The sequence below is a fragment of the Schistocerca americana genome, chromosome 1 (assembly GCF_021461395.2).
Source record: "Schistocerca americana isolate TAMUIC-IGC-003095 chromosome 1, iqSchAmer2.1, whole genome shotgun sequence".
NCBI lineage: Eukaryota > Metazoa > Arthropoda > Insecta > Orthoptera > Acrididae > Schistocerca > Schistocerca americana.
Genome location: NC_060119.1, coordinates 534,884,036 through 534,908,697, shown reverse-complemented (window position 1 = coordinate 534,908,697; position 24,662 = coordinate 534,884,036). Strand labels below are relative to the sequence as shown.

General features: G+C 40.9%; 1 protein-coding gene across 1 annotated transcript in view; it reads right to left on the bottom strand.

Annotated features, from left to right (window-relative positions):
* Positions 1-24,662, bottom strand: part of LOC124572183 — a 492,468-nt gene that overhangs the window by 148,507 nt on the left and 319,299 nt on the right. The window contains exon 7 of the mRNA XM_047131123.1: positions 7,182-7,383. Coding sequence (XP_046987079.1) covers positions 7,182-7,383 — 202 coding nt within the window. The remainder of the gene's footprint in view (positions 1-7,181; positions 7,384-24,662) is intronic.

Below are 24,662 nucleotides of genomic sequence, written 5' to 3'. Positions count from 1 at the left end.
GAAGTTCAGTGGCAAGAAGAACAAGACTTCTGGTCAATAAGTCAAGTGAATACGGAGTTATACATACAAAATCAGAAAAGGGTAATACAGGAGTAGGTTTAATAATGAATAAAAAATAGGAGCACAGATAAGATACTACGAACAGCATAGTGAACATATTATTGTAGCCAAGATAGACATGAAGCCCACATCTACAACAGTAGTACAAGTTTATATGCCAACTAACTGCACAGATGACAAAGAGATTGAAGAAATGTGTGATGTGATAAAAGAAATTATTCAGATAGTTAATGGAGATGAAAATTTAATAGTCATGGGAGACTGGAATTCGATAGTAGGCAAAGGAAGAGAAGGAAAAATAGTAGGTGAATACTGACTCGGGGGTAAGAAATGAAAGAGAAAGCTGCCTGGTAGCATAACTTAATCATAGCTAACACTTGGTTTAATAATCACAAAAGAAGGTTGTATACATGGAAGAGACCTGGAGACACTGTAAGATTTCAGATAGATTATATAATGGTAAGACAGAGATTTAGGAAACAGGTTTTAAACTGTAAGATATTTCCAGAGGCAGTTGTGGACACTGAACACAATTTATTGCTTATGAACTGTAGACTAAAACTGAAGAAATTTCAAAAAGGTAGGAACTTGAGAAGATGGAACCTGGATAAACTGAAAGAACCAGATGATGTAGAGAGTTTCAGAGAGAGCATTAGGGAACGATTGACAAATACAGCAGAAAGAAACACAGTAGATGATGAATGGGTAGCTTTGAGAGATGAAATAGTGAAGGGAGCAGATGATCGAGTACGTAGAAAGACAAGGGCTAGTAGAAAACACTGGGTAACAGATATTGAATTTAATCGATGAAAGGAGAAAATATTAAAATGCAGTAAATGAAGCAGGAGAAAAGGAATACAAAGGTCTCAAAAATGAGATTGACAGGAAGTGCAAAATGGCTAAGCAAGGATGGCTAGAGGACAACTGTAATGATGTAGAGGCATGTATCACTAGAGGTAATATAGATACTGCCTACAGGAAAATTAAACAGACCTTTGGAAGAAACAGAACCAGCTGTTTGAATATCAAGAGTGCAGATGGAAAGCCAGTCTTAAGTGAAGAAGAGAAAGCATTAAGGTGGAAGGAGTATATAAAGGATCTATACAAGGGTGATGTACTTGATGACAATATTATGTAAATGGAAAAGGACATAGATGAAGATGAAATGGGAGACATGACACTGTGTGAAGAATTTGACAGAGCACTGAGAGAGCTAAATCAAAAAAAGTCCCTGGGTGTAGACAACATTCCATTAGAACTGCTGATAGCCTTGGAACAGCCAACCTTGACAAAACTCTACCATCTGGTGAGCAACATGTATAAGACGGGTGAAATACCCTCAGACTTCAAGAAGAACATAACAATTCCAATCCCAAAAAAAGCTTGTGTTGACAGGTGTGAAAATTACCAAACTATCAGTTTAATGAGTCATGGCTGCAAAATGCTAACACAAATTCTATAAGATGAATGGAAAAACTGGTAGAAGACGACCTAAGGGAGATCAGTTTGGATTCCGTAGAAATGTTGAAACATGTGAGGCAAGTAGTAGATGAGTTTTGCTATCTGTGGAGCAAAATAACTGATAATGTCAATGTAGAGAGGATATAAAATACAGACTGGCTCGGTAAGGAACGCATATCTGAAGAAGAGAAATTTGTTAACATCGAGTATAGATTTAAGTGTCAGGAAGTCTTTTCTGAAAGTATTTGTATGGAGTGCAGCCATGTATGGAAGTGAAACATGGACGATAAATAGTTTAGACAAGAAGAGAATAGAAGCTTTTGAAATGTGGTGCTTCAGATTAGATGGGTAGATCATGTAACTAATGAGGAGGTACTGAACAGAATTGAGGAGAAGAGGAATTTGTGGCACAACTTGACTAGAAGAAGGGATTGATCGGTAGGACATGTTCTGAGGCATCAAGGGATCACCAATTTAGCGCTGGAGGGAAGCATAGAGGGTAAAAATCATAGAGGGAGACCAAGAGATGGATACAGTAAGCAGATTCGGAAGGATGTAGGTTGCAGTAGTTACTCAGAGATGAAGAAGCTTGCCCAGGTTATAGTAGCATGGAGAGCTGCATCAAACTAGTCTGTGGCCCGAAGATCACAACAACTCATTTTCAATTACATTTTAAACAGTGCCAGATCTGTAGAGATCTTTGACTCTTTCTGTGCACAATTAACAGACACAGGTAAGTTATATACAGTATTCCAACAAGACACAGCAATCACTCACACATCCAACTAAAGTATGGCCTACATCACACTGTGGACTTGACAGTAGAGGTCTCTGATGAACAAGGACCTCCATACTCAACATCACTTGATTTTTATTTATGGGGCGCACTAAAAATAAAAGTGTATGCCGACAATTCTTGCATAATAAATGATCTGAAATGGAACATTCCTAGAGAAATTAACAAAATCACACCTGCATAATTACAGCGTGTTGCTGGTAACATCACCACACGAAGTCAGCAATGCCTGGATACCAATGATCACCACTTTCACCATCTCTTATAAACAGGTAACTACACTACTGGCCATTAAAATTGCTACACCAAGAAGAAATGCAGATGATAAACGGGTATTCATTGAACAAATATATTATACTAGAACTGACATGTGATTACATTTTCACGCAATTTGGGTGCATAGATCCTGAGAAATCAGTACCCAGAACAACCACCTCTGCCCATAATAACAGCCTTGATATGCCTGGGCATTGAGTCAAACAGAGCTGGGATGGCATGTACAGGTACAGCTGCCCATGCAGCTTCAACACGATACCACAGTTCATCACGAGTAGAGACTGGCGTATTGTGACGAGCCAGCTGCTCGGCCACCATTGACCAGACGTTTTCAATTGGTGAGAGATCTGGAGAATGTGCTGGCCAGGGCAGCAGTTGGACATTTTCTGCATCCAGAAAGGCCCATACAGGACCTGCACCACGCGGTCATGTATTATGCTGCTGAAATGTAGGGTTTTGCAGGGATCAAATGAAGGGTAGAGCCACAGGTTGTAACACATCTGAAATGTAATGTCCACTGTTTAAAGTGCCGTCAATGCGAACAAGAGGTAACCGAGACTTGTAACCGATGGCACCCCATACCATGACGCCGGGTGATACGCCAGTACGGCGATGACATACACACTTCCAATGTGCGTTCATCGCGATGTTGCCAAACACGGATGCAACCATCATGATGCTGTAAACAGAACCTGGATTCATCGAAAAAAATGACGTTTTGACATTCATGCACCCAGGCTCACCGTTGAGTACACCATCCCAGGCACTCCTGTCTGTGATGTAGCGTCAAGGGTAACCGCAGCCATGGTCTCTGAGCTGATAGTCCATGCTGCTGCAAACATTGTCGAACTGTTCGTGCAGATGGTTGTCGTCTTGCAAACATCCCCATCTGTTGACTCAGGGATTGAGACGTGGCTGCATGATCCGTTACAGCCATGCGGATAAGATGCCTGTCATCTCGACTGCTAGTGATACAAGGCCGTTGGGATCCATCACGGCGTTCCGTATTACCCTCCTGAACCCACTGATTCCATATTCTGCCAACAGTCACTGGATATCAACCAATGCGAGCAGCAATGTTGTGATATGATAAACTGCAATCGCGATAGGCTACAATCCGACCTTTATCAAAGTCGGAAACGTGATGGTACGCATTTCTCCTCCTTACACGAGGCATCACAACAACATTTCACCAGGCAATGCCGGTCAACTGCTGTTTGTGTATGAGAAATCAGCTGGAAACTTTCCTCATGTCAGCACGATGTAGGTGTCGCCACCAGTGCCAACATTGTGTGAACGCTCTGATAAGCTAATCATTTGCATATCACAGCATCTTCTTCCTGTTGGTTAAATTTCGCATCTGTAGCATGTCATCTTCATGGTGTAGCAATTTTAATGGCCAGTAGTGTATATGTTTTTTAAGGTTACTATTATTTACTTTTTCAGTTAGCTCACTGTTACTTGACTCTCAGGCATGAGGCATACCAATTTTATGTGGGACACCCTAAACAGAAGGCTTCCAAAACAGGGAAAAAAATGAAACAGATTCAAAGTTGACTGAGGAGAATAAAGAGCAGCACAGTGAGAGAATAATACTTTACTGGACAAAAAGGAAGAGACAGAAAAGACTGCAAAGAATTGAAATTGGAATGCAATCTTTAGCAGGCCTCAACAATAGAAGAAGAAGAAGAAGAAGAAGAGGAACAAAATGAAGAATATATAATCATAATAATACAGCACTTATACTGGGGATGATGATTCTTATTCCTAACCAACAGGCATTTATACTTCTGGTAGAAGCTCATGGTTAACAAGCAACAAGATTATTCTTAATAGCAATAAAATAGAGCAGATACAGTACCCTACACATTGTTGTATCCATGCTGATATTCATCTCCTTTAAAATGGTGGCTTGATCAGTGCTGCAGAAGACACAAAATTTCTGGGAATGAGGGCTGATTAAAAGTGACTCCTACAGAAGCTGACTGTAGTTATCTTTGTAATAATAGAAGTATGCTCCACAGAGCAATGACACCTCTTTACTTTGCCTACTTTCAAATGTGTTCACGTGTGTGTGAATTTCTAAGGGACCAACCTGCTGAGGTCCTTGGTCTCTAGGCTTACACACTACTTAAACTAACTTACACTAAGCACAACACACACACCCATGCCTGAGGGAGGACTCGAACCTCCGGCGAGAGGGACTGAGCGATTCATGACATGGCACCTCTAACTACACAGCCACTCTGTGTGGCTTGCCTGCTTTCATTCCTGATGTAGGAACATATTTAAACATCTGAGTGTTCTTACATTGACATCACATTACATCTCTGACTTCTTTCAAAGGAACAACATTACCAGTTCAATGATCTAGTTCCAGTAGAATTAGATTTATGCAACCACAACATGAGACAAAAAATGTTAATACTGCCACCATATGTAGGGTTTACTGTGGATCCTGCTTAGTTAAAAGATCTTCAATAAGCTGCCCACTGACATAAAGTTAGAAATCAGGAATTCCTGTGAATTCAAAGTAAAATTATACATCTTATTAGTCACTCTGGCAAATCATCAAATTATCTGAACTAGTTTCTGTTAACAGCTTGACAAATAGTATTGTTAACTGTAACCAGGCTTCCATCCATTCCTACATCACTTAAATAACTACTGTTACATGATAAACATCTGTGTAGTCACGCAGATATCAAGCTAGCAATAGGTAATGAAGAGCAGCTATTTGATTTGATTATTAAATGAGGAAGCATTTTATTGCAAAGTAGATGTGTCTCTTCAACTTTGTTGTGCACTAAAATGGAATGAAAAGTAGGAAAACTGTTCCTGTAAAGAGAATATAGTATCATTTACCTGATCCAGCCACCCTAATTTGTATTTTCCATGGTTTTGCAAAAATCAGTCCTGGCTAGTTATGGGATGATTCCAACAAATAGGAAATGACCAATACATTCTCCTTTCTCTGCTCATTAAATTTTTTTAATGACATATGCATGGAGTCAGGCAAAGAGATTTCACATCACCAGAACTATTCTTAGCAGTGTTAGAGGAAGTTTTCAGAACCTTCAAATGAGATAACAAAGGAATAGTTATTAATTGAACACACCCTAAATACCTTTGTTTTGCTGGCAACCATATGCTGTTTGCCTCTAGCACAGATAAACTTCAACAATGAATTAAATAACTTAACAGAGCAACCCTTAAAACAGCCCAGAAAATCAACAGACTACTCTCGGATCATGCTAAGCATATGGATGACAATGTAAGGAGATCTTTTACCTAGCATGCGACCAGTGAGAAATTTATGAACCTAGCACGGCACTATGCTACTCCAACTGCTGGTGAATATTTTAAACGAGTACTAAGTGGAACAGTGAGATAGCCTGTGGAGATTCTCCATGGTACCAAGTTATATATGCTCAAGAATGTATATACTGTACTGTAAATAAATTCATTTATGTTTTACTCATTCTATAGTGTCTGATATGTTCTAGTGTATTCATATGCCTCATTGCAGTGATGGACACAACAGATGGGAATACTGCGAGAGGCAGGAAAACAAAGAAATAAATCAAAAGACAGACTTGAGTGAAAAACAATTATAACCATAATGAAAATGAAAAAGATGGGAGCAGTGGTAAGATGCCAGGCAAATGGATGGAATATGGTGGATGGAAGTTTCAGTGGATGTGAAGACATACAGAAATACCAAAGCAATGACACAATGGATATTGGTTTGGTGATTTTAGAAAGCATACAAAAGCAATGTGGATGTCATATTTGAAGATTATAATTCATGACAGTCTTGTTGGAAGCCTTTATGCAGCAGTCAGTGTCAAGTAGCTGATGATCCATAATACAAGCATTGTTGTAGTTTTCAGTTAAATTTTTATTCTAGAATTGCATAGTTCATTCTTTTAAGATTTTTATTCTTTTTTGTGAATAAGTTCTGGATGTACTGTCATCTATTCTATGACCTGGTGTTGTTGAAATGCAGAACTTTAATCAAAAAACATATGAAATAAATTAATATTACTTACAGTTTGTACAGGTGTGTGTAGTAATGTACAAGATAGCCTGTAACATATAGTTGTCACTCTAAATTGTGACAAAAAATCAATGTACAGCAGAACTATGCAACTGGTACTTAAGAGTATTTAGTTTGGTATTACAAAAGGCATTTCTATGAATCAGCAATAACAAAATTTATATGGGTTCTATGGCTCCCAAAATAAAAATTTGAGTGTTACTTTAAGAGGACTTTTATTCTCACTCTCACTTTCATTCTCCATGTCTCTCTCTCTCTCTCTCTCTCTCTCTCTCTCTCTCCCTCTCCCTCTCCCTCTCCCTCTCAAGGATTTCAAGACCTTTTCCATTACATTTTATTTATAATGATTCCATCCCCACTTTAGAAGTACAACATCCTCCTCTATGCCAAAAGAAAAATAAAATGTAGATATACAAAAATCAAGAAGTTATTAACAGTATCAACTCATAAATGAGAATTATTTTTGAAATATCATGGAATGTTTACAGGGTCACAAGGCATGTCCTCAAAATGCAGCATAGCACTCACTTGTCGTAGTTGCTGAATCCAGGACGGAGCTGACAACTGAGTTCTTTGAGTTGGATTTTAATATTATCCAGTGCATCCTGACAAAGTTTAGGAAGAGGTGTCCCAGGCTGTACAGCGCCCCTCCGTGGAACATCACGAACGCCATTTGGAGGCACCTCCACACGCAAGCAGGGAAATTTTTCGAGCCCATGAACTGTAAATACTAAATTAGGGGGGAAAATCTTGATGTATAACATCATCAGTAATGCAGCAGCATATATATCACATAAAGAGATCATCATTTAGACATACATGTACAGTGCAACTGTAGTTGGCACAACTTGTAATATGATGGATCAAGTTACACATCATGAAGTGCACTTTACAGCCTATTAATAACTGTCACAATATGAGATTTGGTATATTTTTGAAACTCAGATTACATGGTACCTCAACCAAATTATATTTTTCAGCACAAAAACTGCCACATTCAAGTTCAAAAATAACATTGTAAACAAGTATTAGACACACCTTTTCTTTGTTCTCTTATTGTTCTACAAAAAATCAAGTATGTATTAACAGAAAGCTGCCTATTTGTTAGCAGCAAAACACAGTCTGTAACTGTAAAAATTAATGAACGTTATATTTTTTATGATATTTATCAACTGGAAAAATCAATTTTCATGCAAGAAACTTGTATTTCACAATAAAGAAAATGTCATATGTGCTAAATTTAAATGTATCTGTGCAAAGTAAAGAAAGCTCAAAATTTGTAATTTTAAATTAACTTATTTAACAAGTCCAACATCAAATCTCTATTTTTCTCTACCACTGTGTTTGTACGTACATCGGACTTTGGTTAGGACCCATTCACTAGCAATCATAATTTTATTATTTTCCAAAGTTCTGTCAATCTCTACTTCGCTCTGTTTTGTGCAAAGAATTAAAGTGTAATAAATATCAAAAGGTTCATTATATGCCTAGTGTCATCTGCCTTATATAGAACCAGTTTGCACATGGGATTCCTCCAGGCAGTGAACTGTTGATAAAAATCCAAAATCATGATGGAGGACAACATCAGATAATCAGACAAGTATTTTTGTTGCCAGATTAAATTTGAGTAACACTATCAACTTTAATTTTATGTTACATGCACTTGTAAAAAGTTTACCACTTGAATTTTGAACTTATAATTTCACTTCATTATTGACCTCATAGTACACAACATGCCACAGTCTGCACATAACATGGATGACAATACCTGAAAATGTTGGCAATAGAATACCTATAGAGTGGCAATAACTGGCATACCCATAACAGAAATATCACAAACATATTCTGTTTTCTCCAATGAGACACTATAGATGAATTTTAGGGCATTAAAGTATCATGTGTGTTAGCATTAACAATATCCTAGGCAAAGGAGATTATTCAAGATTAAATAATTTCAGAAATACAGAAGTAAATAATTTAACCTAAAAAACTGCACATGAAATGGTCAGTAACAGTCTGTTACAATGCTCTTTCATTCTAAATTGTTTGTTTGTATTTTCACATGTATCTAGTTATCATAAGCACCAGCCTCAACAATCTTCACTTCTAGGATGCTGATCTTAAGATTTAGGACTGTCAACCCTGTCTAACTTCTTTATTGTTTGAAAAAATATAACCAATTTCACTTTTATTTAAAAACAAAGATGATGTGACTTACCATACGAAAGCGCTGGCAGGTCGATAGAAACACAAACAAACACATACATACACACAAAATTCTAGCTTTCGCAACCAATGGTTGCTTTGTCAGGAAAAAGGGAAGTAGAGGGAAAGACAAAAGGATGTGGGTTTTAAGGGCGAGGGTAAGGAGTCATTCCAATCCCGGGAGCGGAAAGACTTACCTAAGGGGGAAAAAAGGACAGGTATACACTCGCACACACACACATATCCATCCGTACATACACAGACACAAGCAGACATTTGTAAAGGCTCTTTGCCATAAAGTACAGTATCGAGTATCCGGATGTTGATCAGCTGAATGACCACTTAGCCAAACTGTCACTTGCTCGCTAGTTGCACATGCTGCCCTCCCTCCACTATGTGTTGCCCCTTCCTCCCCCCTGCCCACCTGCATCATTGCCAAATTGCCGATAACAGTAATCATTTGTGTTCTGTTTGCTCTTTTATGACCACTTGTGTTAACTTTAGCAAGCAAAGTAAATTTACAAAGGTCAGAGAAAGGTGAATCTGCAACCAAGGTAACTAATGAGTACAAGGCGAGTAAGCCGATTATATATATACACTCATGCTCATAAAGTAAGGATAATGCTGATACATGGTGAAACAAGACTCTGGTGGGCAGTTTGCGTGTTTAAATCATGTCAGGGTATGACCATGTGGTGCATTTGACCTGTGGTCGTTGCACAGTGGCGCTGGCAGCAGTCCACATACGCAGAGGTGTGTGTGTTGGTGCATGTCAGATTACAGTGCACTGAGTAAGTGTGCAACCATTTTCAGACATGCTAATGGTGACTATGTGTTGAAAATGGCAAAGAACACATACTGATGACGTTATGAGGGGTAGAATACTAGGGCAACTGGAGGCTGGTCAAACACAGCAGGTCATAGCATGGGCCCTCCGTGTGCCACAAAGTGTGATCTCAAGATTATGGCAACGATTCCAGCAGACAGAAAACTTGTCCAGGTGCTACAGTACGGGACATTCACAGTGTACAACAGCACAAGAAGACTGATATCTCACCATCAGTGCCCACAGACGGCCATGGAGTACTGCAGGTAGCCTTGCTCGGGACCTTACCGCAGCCACTGGAACAGTTGTCTACAGACAACTGAACAGACATGGTTTATTCACCCGGAGACATGCAAGGTGCATTCCACTGACACCTGGTCACAGGAGAGCCCATAAAGCCTGGTGTCAAGAACACAGTACATGATCACTGAAACAGTGGACCCAGTTTATGTTCATGGATGAGTTCAGGTACAGTCTGAACTATGATTCTCATCGGGTTTTCATCTGGCATGAACCAGGAACCAGATACCAACCCCTTAATGTCCTTGAAAGGGACCTGTATGGAGGTCGTGGTTTGATGGTGTGGGGTGGGGTTATGGTTAGTGCACGTACACCCCTGCATGTCTTTGACAGAGGAACTGTAACAGGTCAGGTGCATCGGGACATCATTTTGCACCAGTATGTCCGCCTTTTCAGGGGTGCAGTGGGTCCCACCTTCCTTCTGATGGATGATAACACACGGCCCCAGCGAGCTGCCGTCATGGAGGAGTACCTTGAAACAGAAGATGGAGTGGCCTGCCTGTTCTCCAGATCTAAACCCCATCGAGCACATCTGGGATGCTCTCGGTCAACATATCACTGCACATCTTCAAACCCCTATGACACTTTAGGAGCTCCGACAGGCACTGGTGCAAGAATGGGAGGCTATACCCCAGCAGCTGCTCGACCACCTGATCCAGAGTATGCCAATCCATTTTGAGGCCTGTGTACGTGTGCATGGTGATGATATCCCATATTGATGTCGGAGTACATATGCAGGGAACAGTGGCATTTTGTAGCATATGTTTCGAGATGGTTTTTTCAACTTATCACTAATACCGTGGACTTACAGATCTGTGTTGTGTGTGTTCCCTATGTGCCTATGCTATTAGTGCCAGTTTCGTGTAGTGCCACGTTGTGTGGCACCACATTCTGCAATTATCCTTAATTTATGAGCATGATTGTGTGTGTCTATAGACACACACACAAAAGCATTACAAATTTTATATATAAGCTTGATTTTACTGATGCATCGACAAGTCATGAAACTATGAAGCTTGCCACAAAAACAGACCTAGATGCTTCTGTTTGCAACTGGTTTGCACAAAAAAGATCACAAGAAAAACTTATCTCTGGTCCCATTCTTTCTGAAAAGGCAATTTGATTTAATGACAATCCTCTAAGGTTGTAAATTGTAAAACATTAACAATGCTGCTGAAACCTTTGCCAAAAAAATCTTGTTAAACACCATGAATTAGCAGCTGCAATGCTAAAATGACCATGGATTGTATTACGGTTTTACACTGTGCTGCTGCTACTGGTAGTCACTGATTGCCTACGCTCATCATTGGTAGAAGTAAGAAACTGTATTTTTTTTTTTTTTCCAAATACGTTAATATGTCTGCAATGCCTATTGTTTGCATTCACAACAGAGTGCTTTCATGGATAGTATGGTTTTCACCGAATGGTTTTTGGAGGTTTTGTACACTTTGTATAAGCTCATCATTTAAAGAATGGTAGAAAGGAGAAAAAACTGCTGCTCCTTGACAGTGCACCAACTCATTCATCAAGTGATACCTGAAACGAAACAGACAAGTTTATAAAAGTGATATTTCTTCCAACTAACATAACCTCCTTATTACAGCTCACAGATCAAAGAGTTATTGCGACTTTTAAATGGTATTGCAGAAAAGAACTGTTATGTAAGTTATTGTTAGAAATAGAAGACGAGGGAGAAGAAAGTCTGTCATGAAATCATAAAAATAGTGATTTGAAGGATGCTTACTACATGATGAGAGTAAGATGAGGTATTGAAAAGGAAGAGAATTTGGGAAAAAAACATGGAATAAAATTTTGGGTACAGCAGAAATTTCTTGATGTCTAATTGAAAATGACAAACAGAATGATATGTCTGAAATGCTCAGTATGCTAAAAGAACTCAATTGCCATGAAGAAGGTGTTCAAGAGGGATAAGTGTCAACAGGATACCAAATCACGCAGGACAGTAATATTGTAAACCTCATCACTGATAAAGCTGATGCTACCAGCATCTTAACTAGTGGTCCCAAAAATTAAGATGAAAATGTGCCTTCTGCTTTTGAAGATTTATATGTTTAGAAACTGGCTTGTGATGGTTTGAAGTTCAGCATGAAAGTGATGAATATCAGATATCTGCCCTGAAAAAAGTGTGTGACTTAGCTGCTCATAAGCAAGTAGAATTGCTTAGACAGACCAAAATTAAAGAGTTTTTAAGCCTTAATTCTATACATATACACTGTAGATGCAAAATGCATATGTATTACATGTTTTTTGCGTACTAGGCTGGTTGACTTAATAGTAATAAAGGAGATTCATGTTATTATAAATATGTCTAGTTTTTATAAGTAAACGCAAATAAAACTATACAGTTCGATTATCTGAATAAACTAGTTTTTTTAATACCCAAGTCACCCAATTAGTTCAAATAACCAATGCTCTAATGTACTTGGAAATTGAGGAACAGAATAATATAAAATAGAATTGAAGAAGAATTTAAGATATACTGGACATTCCCGTCAGCAGGAATACATAGTGACTTTGACAATCAACATATGGCATATGGCAGACATCAAGAATATCATTGCCAACTACTTCAGCTGCTCCTGCTCCCTCACCAGGCCCCTCAAATACACTTCCCTGGCCACTTCCAAGGTAGCTGATTCCGAGCTGCTAAGACTGCACAGCAATGCAAATACCAGCCTCGATTTCAAATGGAACATGCAAGACTTTTTTGTCTGGCATGTTATCCAGTGGGACTGCACCAACTAGATCCACACCTGCCTCCCGTGCCAGCAAGTGCCTCTAATTTAGACCATCACGCGCATGCCCCTAGCGCTGCTTTCCCCTGGTGGACCATAATTTTTCCCACTGATGCTGCAGGTCCCCTTCCTTTGTCAAAAGGCCACCAGCACATTCTCGCCATGATCAACAGATTCACTATATTGCGGAAGCCTTCTTGCTGGCTAACATCACAGCAGATACAGTGACCAACGCTTTCATGATGCCTGGGTCTCACATTTTGCATGCCCCGCCATGTGATGACAGAAAACAGACAACAGTTCACGTCTTGCCTGTTTAAAACACTCACCAAAACCAGCAGTATGTTCATCCATTTTATGACTAGTTACCACCTTGGCACTAATGGCATGGTAGAAAGATTCCACCTGACCCTAAAAGCTGCCCTTACCTGTCAATCCTTAACTTGCTATGCCGCATTACTGCCCAGTTCTAGGTTTGCAGGAGTTCCACAAAACCAATGTTGGTGTTTCCACCACTGAAGTTGTGTACAGGCAGCCACTCACTGTGTTAGGAGACTTCATTGAGCACCAGCCACAGCTAGCCACCATCTGTGTACTGGCCTTTGTGCAGCAGCTGCACAACTGCATGGTGTACCTATGCCTGGTGCCACCACAACACCACAGTGAGCACCAGTCCTTTGTGCCTCGAGACTTCCGCACACGGCTGGTGGTCATGTTCCAGTTGGACACCAGTCAGTCAACACTCCATACGCAGTGCACAGGCCAACACCTTGTGCCCAAGCACATGAAGAAGACTTTTTCTGTATGTCTCCGTGGTGCTGCCACCACAGTGTCCACTAATCAACTGAAGCCAAGATACAGGCTCAACTATTCTAGACCTTGCATGCCGCCAACCATTGAAACTAAGGTGGCAACGAGTAACAAAAACAGTACCCTAGCTGATGCTGCTGACCCAGCAGGTAGTGTTTGGGGCATGTGAGCCGACACCACCTTGCCGTTCACACCACAACCTGTCCCAGCAGTCGTCCACAACACCCACTGCCTCTCCGCTTCTGCAGGACCACCCTCTGGTGCCCCCCTGAGTTGTGAGGCACCAACACCATTTGACACTGAGGCATCTTTCACCACCTCTGTAATGTCACCAGATGCCTCTGTCACAATGCATGACCCAGTCCACCAACAAGAGGCACCAGCAGTGGGTGCCTATGGCACTGGCACATTATGCCAACTGTACAGGACACATTGTGTGCCACTTGCTGTGAATGACCTGTACGAGCACAAGCATGCCACTGTGCCCTCCACCAAGACCCCTCCTCCCCACCCCCGCCCACCCCTGCACACCCCCTCCCAACCATATATTGCAGCATGCCTGACTACGACTGCCGACCAAGGTGCATCCCAGTTTGTGGCACAGCAGGGTGTTAACCCTGCGCCAAGCTTGCAATATGATGCCTCGAGGCCATTGCATACAATGCCGCCGCTCCACCATCAACAGTGGCTCCAGCCCTGCTGACACTATGCCGCCACCCATGGCCCTCCAACAATCGGTGCTTCCTGCAACCCATCCTCTCCTCCCCACACAAGGAGGAACTGTGTGGCAATACACTACTACACAATCATGCCCACCAGCCATCTGCTCTAGCAGACAATCTCACACTTCTGCAAACAATACTTTGCTCTGCAAAAAACCTGCATCTGAGAAAAAAGTTCTCTCTGCCAAACGTCTCTTTGCCACAGTACACTGGGTTCTTCCCTAAACCATGCTGCAGGAAGCATCCCCAACTCATGGCACTTCCCACACCAAAGCCAAACTGTCCACACAACAAATGTAGTGATTTAATGTTCCTTAGGTCTTAAGCTTATGTTCAAGGTATTTCATTATCAGAACTTAATGGCTTGCTGTAGTGCTACAAGATAGGCACACTACCCATGAAGACATCAATAGTGAGTCGGTTTTGTGTATCTATAAAGCAAACAGCATTGGAGGCTCCCATGATGCCTATGGAGAACTGGTAGGGAAGACTAATACCACACTTCAGGAAAACGTTATTCAGCGCCTGCAACACAGTCTCATGTTTTCAGCATTAAATTACAGTGAGTTGCGCTAGATCTAACGTCTTTTTGTGAACTATGTCCAAACCACTGCAGCACTACACATATGGACATTAAAGACTGAAATCCCCAGCTGTGTTAGATTAGTTTCACCAACGGTACCTCAAGTTCATTTATTTCTATTTTGTATTTGCTGCAGTCAGTGCATTAGATTAGCTTCACATACCTCAAGTTTATTTATTTATATATATTGTACTTTGCTTTGATCACTATGTCAGGTTAGTTTCACCCACAATACCTCAAGTTTATTTATTTGTAACTGTATTTTGCTTGGATCACTGTGTTAGATTACATACATTTATGGTTCCTCCAAGTCCATTCATTTGTATAGCAAATTTCCTTAATCATTGCGTTAAATTAATGCCATTTACCAATTTCAAGAACTTTATCAATGTTTCTCATGCTGTCTTAAAAAAACTGTCTAAACTGATTCCAGACACAGACAGTGGGCACCCCTCATGTGTACTCATAACACCTTCACAAGTGCTGGGGATTACCAGATCTACTCAGCTGAGACTTTTTGTTCATAGACACTTTTGTGGCTACTTACCTTTGTAAATGAGTTCTACAATTAATTGCACCTGTAAAGTTCCAATAAAGGAATTGCTTAGTATCGGAATGTCTTTTTGTAACATTGTTTCCAGGCTTTACCCATCCATTTTACTCTCATACCAAGCAAAACCACAGCTTCCACTTGTTATGTTCAGTGAGGAACACAATTCCCACACTATCAAGAAGAGAATTTTTAGACATGTGGAATGATTCAAAGAATATATTAACAAAAGAAGAAACTCACAGAAACTTAATCTGTTCATTATAGTAACAATACACTATTACTATCCATTTAATACTATTTATAATACTATCACGTCTGAGTTTCAGTTATCTACACAGCAAAGAGCAGTGTTCATTTTAAAGGTGCGAGCAAAATATTAATGTATTAAAAATGTGTCCTTGTAGTTATAGACACCGATAACTATTTTCTTTCTCACAAAGGTATATCAAATATACGCGGACCCAACCCACACGTAACCTAAAATCAATCACCGATTATATTAATGTTAGACAGAAATGGAATTGAAAAATCTCAGACATTGGCATCATGTGTGGCCCAGAATGTGGCTCAGATCATTTCTTAGTCATAGCAGAATTGGATCGATTCATGGATTGCTTCAAAAGATGAACAATTTCGGGATTCATACACTGCCTGAAAGATGGGAGAAAGTAGTGGCCAGCAATGGAAAATACTTTGAATGATACCTGTGTAATCAATTTGTTGCATTGCCACAAATGATGGGGAAAAAACAGCGGAAGCAAAGTTGTACACCTGGTAGTTAAATACACAAAACAGTTTAAGACAAATTAATATATAACAACAAACACAGAAAATAGTAACAAAAGCTAAGAATAAGTAACAAGAATAAGTAACAGGAAGAGAAATAAATAAAGTGTGGATGGTAATTAAAGAAGTGCAAATACAAAATAATTGCAAGAATGGGTCCTGTAGCTGTGGAGGAGTGGGAAACGTATTATGAAAATCTCATAACGGAAAATAGGGCAGTATTCACAGCCAGTTATGAAAACCATCCAGCAAACTCAACAGAAACCAAACAACAAAGACTAGTGCAGTCATTAGATATAAGTAAAGCTCTAAAACAAATGAAAAATGAGAAAGCTACAAGCTCGGGGAATGTACTTGTGGAACTTCAAAGACTGCTCCCTAAGAGTTTTTAGAAATTCTGGTGGACATATTTAATACACAATGTTTATATAGTGAGGAAACACCAAATGAATTGAAAAAAGTAATTATTTTATCTATGTTTAAAAAGAAAGCTGACGAAATCACGCAAATTACAGAAGACCTGCACTATTTCTGCTATACGCTGATTGTACAGGAAGCACAAATATGGCATCAGAGGAGCAAAAAGGGTTTACAGCAGGACACTCACATATAGATGTCATATTCACTCTTAAATGCCTCACTGAAAAGTTGCTTTAAAGGGAAATGATGGATCACTTGACATTTATTGATCTGCAGAAGATATATGATACAGTCCTACTAATATGTGGGTAGCAATGCAGAATTTTGGTATTGGTAATAGGTATGTCCAGGCAAGATGAAATTTGAATGAAGGTCACAACAGTACAGTTAAAGTAGGTAACAAAATTTCCCAAGATTTCTCCATATGTAAGGATCTAAGAAAATGGGCTTATTAGTGCCGACTTTATTTAAAGTATACTTAGAAGATGATTTGCAAAATTGGAAGAGGAAATGTTATCCAATGAGATTCCCTGCAGAACAAGAAGACCAGGTCCTGATTGTAGAAGACAATGATGACTACAGTTGTATGTTCAGGAAACTGCATGAAAAATACTCAAACTGGGTTGTGACAAACACTAAAATGATGGAATACAGAGTAGTGTGTGAAAATGAACTTTGGTATCAGACCGAGCAAGATGACACAGTAGTTAGCAACACTGAACTCACATTCAGGGGGACAACAGTTCAAACCCGCGTCCAGTCATCCTGATTTAGGTTTCCCACAATTTCTCTAAATCACTTCAAGCAAATGCCGTGATGGTTCCTTTGAAAGGGCATGGCCAACTTCCTTCCCCATCCTTCCCTAACCTGATGGGACCAACGACCTCCTCACGCAAATCAACCAAATTTGATAAAGAATTCAGCAAGATTAAAAATATCTATACATTTAAATATTTGGGCATCACTTTCAGAACCAATGGAACTCAAGACATTACAAAGAAGTTTGGGCAAGATAAATGAGCAACTGGTCAACTTAACTCCTTGGTATGGAGTGACAAAATTAAAAGAAAACAAAGGACTACATGTACAAGCCAATCATTGAGAGTATCACCATAAATGATGTTGAAATATGGGCAAACCAAAAAAGGGAAAAATAAACTGATGTACTTTGAGATGGATTTTTGACAAAGAAGTTGTTGCATTTCCACATTAAAACATGTCAGAAATGAAAGAATGTGGGAGATAATAAAAGAAACTGCTCAATAAATACTTAATAAGCCTTAGGTGCACGGTCATAGAATGAAATTTCATAAGACAATACCCATCTTGTATTATTCTTCCTGGGCCTGAAGAGTTATGTGAGACACACAAACAATACGCAACCTTGGCACAGCTGTGCTACAGCACTCTCAGGCCAGGCCTGAGTACTTCTGAACCTTGGTGCCTGGGATCAACATGATGAGTATGGGTGTTGATCATCTGCCAGTAGCAAGATTCATCACAATGTTCAGGGTGCAGGTCTGTGAAAGCCAATCTTTATCAGTTCACCAAATGGTAAATTATTAATACTGTTGCTTCAAGGGTAAAACCAGCTGCACGAAATCACCATTTGTATTAGACGTTGGGAACCACCATGGCAAATTCTCTTAATGCTCACTAACATGTACATTAGTACTGTAGCGGCACTACCATTTGGGATAGGAAAAGTTAGTTTTGGTGCAATATTTCTGAGCGCACAAGTTACAACCATGTGCAGGCCTGTTTACAGTGAGTTACACTCACTGAAGTAAATAGAATCTACAGGGGCGTATAACCGCCAGAAAAAGTACACGCAGTGGTTTGCATGGTGCAATTCACAGGCAGAAGCAGCCCACTGGCCAACCTAAGCGTTATGAGTATGTGACACGGAGTGGCGCGTTTAGCAAAACAGAGGTGCAGAGCTGCATATAAATAGGTGCTGGTTCACTAACAAAGCATTCAAGTTTGGCAGCTCTCCTGGACACAGAGCTTGTCACACCAAGGGCTACACACAGCAGTAGATGGGGCGCCAGTGTTCCATTCCATGGCAGGTCACTGGTTTGCCCTCTGAGGCCAAACGCGGGGTCTGTAGCCAGCCAGCAGTGGGACACTCCACAACTCGCTACTGCAGGCAGCCGTCTTGGCTCCCAACACACACTGGAGACATCCAGAGCAAGGGCCGCAAATTCAGCTGCCAGATTGCGGGCGCTTGTTGTTGCCGCGATCCAACTCATGCCAGCGAGGACACACGGCGCGGGTTGCCTTGCAGCGGGCGGCACTGAGGAGGCAGAGGCGAAGGCCTCTGAGTCGGCTGCCGGCCCATCCTGACATCGACGCAACTCTACGGCTGTACAAGGCCGACACACAGTGGGGCATTGTACGGGTCGCTGAGGCAGCCATTCCGCACCAAGCCGTTTTGCAGACAGCAAAGTGGTGTCCTCAGCATTGCAGGACCCAGTGAAGCAGACCAAGAGAAATGAGGGCACTGTAGCTGGAAATAATAAATCACTTGGAAAACTCAGACGAGTCTTAATACGGTGCCTCCTACCTCCTCCCGCTACATTTGGTGATGTTGTTACATTCGGCATCAGAAGTTCCCACTAAAATTTGTGTCAGAATAGCGGACATTGTCTGTACAGTACAATGTTCGAGCCCACTGCCTACATTACAGCCACAAGATGTAGTGAGTTTTGACCAGTTTTCTTTTGAGTGTTGGACATTTTCTTTCTTTTTTGTGTTTTTGAGTATGGCACATGGCAGGCCACTGTAGATATTTTGCATGGGCGTAGTATTTTTTGCTGTCAGAGTAAGTGTCAGTGTATTTGGGGCAGTAAGATTTATTATTCTTTTTTTTTCCTCGTGGTATTTAATTACTTTTGTATTAGTTTGAGTACAATGTTACTGAGTATGATGATACTGAAGTGTAGTGAGTCGGGTTATTTTTGTACTTAATTGTTTCGTTTTGGGACTAACGGGGAACGAAAGCAACACAATGGCAGAGTCAGGAACGCGAGGTGTGTCAGAACCATAAGCGATATGGATTCTGTTGGAAAAGGTAGCACAGTTGACAGCGGACAATATGCAGTTGAGGAGTGAATTAACATCTAGAAATGAGCGGGAAACTGCATCAGATCAGTCGTTGTTACCTAGGACGCCACAGCAGGAGACTGATCCAGCTGCCGCGAGTTTGATTATTCCATTTTCTGGCAAGGCACCTGACGATGTGCGTTTGTTTGTGGAGGACCCGGAAACTTCAGCTGTGATGAATGGTTGGTCAGATGAACAGTTGTTACATGTAGCCAAGATTAGATTAACAGGTGAAGCAAAGACATATGTAAGGTGTTCTGAGGCCTTAAGGAAGGCAGGACAGTTTAAGCTGTTGAAGGAGGGGCTTCTACAAAGGTACAAAAAACAGAATAGCGCTCAGTGCTTTAGGGAGAGGTTGAGTACAATGACGAAGAAACGGGGGGAGATGGTAGAGAAATTTGCAGACAGAATAAGATAAGGCACTTGATGTATTTTTGAGGGGGTTACTGGTGCATATATAGTGGAAAGTGCATGAAGGGACTCCGAAAGATTTGTAATCGGCCATTCAGCTGGCAATCCAATGTGAGGAAATAGATGTGGCAATGGGGGTACGTGATAGACAAACAGGGTTTACAGCGGGTATAAAATATTATATATAAGTGTGGTCATATGGGACATGTGCAGAGGCAATGTAGCCAGTCACCGAGGAATAGAGGAAGGGGGAGGGGAGGGGGGGGGGGGGGATCAGCAGTGTGGAGGATGGAGAAGTGGAGTTAGTTAGTAGAGGTGGACACTCGTTAAATGGCAGAGGGGGCCCAAGACCCAAAGGGAGCTCCTGTTTAACTTCAGTGCTACAAATACATATGCAGAGGTGGAATGCTCAGTGCTAGGATCCATAGGAACTAAAACATTTAAGATTTTGTTGGACTCAGGGGCGCAAGTGTCAGTAGCTACTAAGAGTTTAATGGGATGAAGGAAGTTAGACCCACCACGTTATAGGTTGCGTGGAGTGGGGGATAAGGAGGTGATTCCTTTGTGGTCAGTGACAGTTAACATTCGCATAGGGAAAGTCCAATTTGATGAATGCATGGAGGTAGCACCATGGGTAAGCAAGGGCTACGACATGATCCTAGCAGTAGATTTCTTGCATCAAATCATGCCAAAATTGACCTTGGACAATGAACTGTGGAACTTGGCGGAATGTTATTTCAGCTAGTGGAAACTGTTGTTGATGCAGAGCTGTTGTGAGGGTCATTCAATGTAATGAACAAACCAATTGAACCACGTACATTAGCGTTAAGGCTTAATTCGCATGAGTGTGTGTCTGGTGGCACCAGGAAGTCGCTTTGGGTGAGTGTGGAGTCGAATCTACCAGTGGGTACAGTATGTGTTATTGAACCATTGGAGGATAATGAAGTTTTGGGTCCATTGGATTGTTTTGTGAAATGCAGTATTGTACGCATATAAGAGGGAGATGATGGTCGAGTAGTTCCCAGGAACATGGATAATTTTAACGCTGTAGACACGAATTTGAGAAAAGGAGTTTTAGTGGAAAATATGGATGTGCCAGATGACAAAGACTGGTGTTCGAGAGGTAGGCGAAGTGATCAACCACTAACTGCCAATAGAACTGCATTGCATGACAAAATAAAGCATATAAAGGAGGAGAAAGAGAGCATATGGAATAATTATTGTGGGAATTTAAGGATTTGTTTTTTCCGCAAGGGCTGTTACCTGCAACTCCATTAGTTCAACAGAGGATACCAACGGGGAATGAAGCACCTGTTTACCATAAACCATACAGAATAGCAAAGTATTTGCAGCCAATTGTGGAGGATTTCATTTATCAGCAGCTTGTGGACGGTATTATAGAGCATAGCAATAGTTGCTGGGGATTGGGCATTGTCGTTGTGCCTAAAAAATCTCTGTATGGAACTAAGAAATACAGGTTCTGTTGTGACTACCGATACCTCAATAAGAAGACAGTAACAGATGCATACCCCATTCTAAACATATCAGAGACTTTGGACCACTCAGGACAGTGCCAGTACTTTTCTATGATGGATTTGACAAGTGGTTATCATCAGTTAGAGGTGGCTCCAGAGAATCGTCCAAAAACTGCATTCTCTACTCCTGGAGGCCATTACCAGTACATCAGAATGCCACTCGGTTTGAAAAACACTCCAGCAACATTTCAGAGGTTGCTAGACAGTGTCTTGAGGGATTTGAAACCACGGCAGTGTCTTGTCTATTTGGATGACATTATAGTATTTTCAAGTAATATGGAGCAGCATAGACAGCAGTAAGGGAAGTCTTTATGAGGTTATGAGCAACTCGTTTGCTGTTGAGCCTGGAGAAGTGTCATTTTGCATTAGGAGAAGTAAAATATTTGGATCATATTACCAGTAAGGATGGAGTGCGGACAGATCCGAGGTTGGTACAGGCTGTAGGGGATTTTTGGAATCGAAAACAGTTAAGGAAGTGCAGTCATTCATTGGAATATGCAATTTCTATCAAAAGTTCATGAAGGGTTTTGCAGATTTAGCACAGCCATTGACGTGATTGTTATGGAAGGGTGTGAAATTTGAGTGGACAGAAGAGTGTCAACAAGCGTTTGACAAACTGAAAGAAGTGTTAACATCCAGTCCAGTTCTTGTGTTTCCAGATTTTGAAAAGGAGTTTATACTAGCATGCAATGCACCGAATCAAGCATTCGGGTGTGTTCTTAGTCAGGAAATTGATGAGAAAGAAAATCCTGTAGCCTATGCATCTAGGCAGTTGAACACAGCAGAGAGGAATTACTCAACAAAAGAGAGGGAAATACTTAGCACAATCTATGGAATCACATATTTTAAATGTTATTCATGTGGGAGAAGATTTTGGGTAGTGACAGATCATACTGCATTGAAGTGGTTGGTGGGGTTGAAGGATCCATCCACTAGACTCACTAGATGGGCTATGAGGCTTAGTGAATTCGACCACGAGGTGGTGCACAAGCCTGGGATGACGCACAGTAATGTGGATGCATTGAGTAGAAAGGTGTCAAAAGTAGAAGTCATAGGTTGTGACCTAGCAGTATGGCAAGAATTGCAGAACACTGACAATAATTATAAATTGTATCAGACACAGCCACAATTTAATATGTACGACAGTCTTCTGTGAGGGAAATGAAGTTAGGACCAAGGGTAGTAGAGCCAGCGAAGCTGAAGGATGAAGTTTTAAAGGAAGCACATGATCATGTCTTATCTGGTCATGCAGGGTGTAGAGCGACGAATAGAAGAGTGGGGAAGAGGTATTGGTGGAGAGGTAGGAAAGTAGATGTGGATCAGTATGTCAAGAACTGTATACCATATGCGCAGAGAGAAGAGTTGAGTCAGAAACAGATACAACTACAACGATAGCTGGAAGCGACATGTCCATTTTCTATGTTGGGGAGTGATGTCTTAGGACCTTTCAGGCGAACACCGACAGGGAGCAGATTCGTTCTGACAATAATAGACCATTTTTTGAGGTATGTGGAGATGGTGCCTATTCCAAATCAACAGGCAGCAATGGTTGCGCAAGAAACTAGATTTTGATATTTGGTGTACCAGAGACAATAATTACTGACCAAGGGACCAACTTCATGTTGGATTTAATGAAGGAACTGTGTAAATTAATGACTGTAAAGAAGGTGAGGATGAGCGCGTTGCATCCACAGGCCAACAGGAGGACAGAATGGGTACAAAGAACAATCGGGAAGATGCTGAGTTTTTATGTGGATTATTCTCATCACCATCAGTGGGACAAGTATTTGAAGCATATTGCCTGCACATACAATGAAAAAATCCATACAAATACCGCTTGTCTCCATATGAGGTAGTTTATGGGTGAAAAATGCCATCACCATTTGATTTAGTGAAGCTTCAGAAAGGAAGGACAGGTGAATCTATATGTCAATTCGAGAGAACAATTTGCGATGTTTGTAAATGGGTACAAAAGGCAAATACAAAGGCTTTGGAAAGGCAGGAAGAAGCAGTGAAGTGGAAAGGAAGTTTACTGCAGTATAGAGTAGGGCAATGGGTAATGCTATCCAGCCCCTATACACAAAAAAAGAAAAGGAAGAAGTTCATCATGAGGTATCAAGGGCCATACCAAGTAGTTGAAACCACATCCCCTATTAATGTTAAGCTTCAGCTGCCAACTAGAACAATGATAGTACACATTGGGTAGTTGCAGCCATTTAAGGGTTATCCGGGTGTGATTCCAGGCATGTCACAGGAAGAAAAGAGGAAGAAAGAGAGAGTGAAGAGAGGTGCTAAGCACAGAGAAAATCAGGAAGATAAGAGTACAGCATGAAGTACCATACACTTTACGATCCAGAAGGTAGTAGAGTATTTGTAGGTTTTTTCTGTTTTCTTGTTATGCATCAGTCTTTTCCAAGAGGGAACATAATGGTATGTCCAGCCAGGATGGTAAGCACCAATCCGGACATGTGCACAGTGCAGTTGTTTTTAGCCAGGAGGAAAGGAATAGACTGTCCCAGGGACATCATGGATCCAAAATTGAGCTTGCAACGGGTCAGGATGCATTGGATCTACTCGACCTACGAGAATTTGGTAGTAGTAGCAAGTTGTTTTCAGCAGGGAGTACTTGCAGAAGTGAAACATACAGAGCTTGAGGGGAGGGGAATTTTAATCAATGGAACAGCGTGTAACATAATAGGATCAACCTTCCACCTGCCAGCGTCAATTTCAGGAGTCACGCAATTGAATGTTATGCAGCCACAGCTGTACTGTCCAGAAGCCACTTTAGAGTTTTTGCCAAGGCAGAATCTGACCTTGTTAAATCAAACTCTGGTGCCAGGTCTGTTGAGATCCACAAACCAGTTCATTTTAGAGCAAGAGGGGCACATATCAGCCGAACAGCTTAGCAACATGTCACTCATTATAGGGAAAGGCAACAGCAAATAATGATCATTGTGAGCAACTCTGTGCCAAGTGTCTTCGCAGCCTTAACTTTGT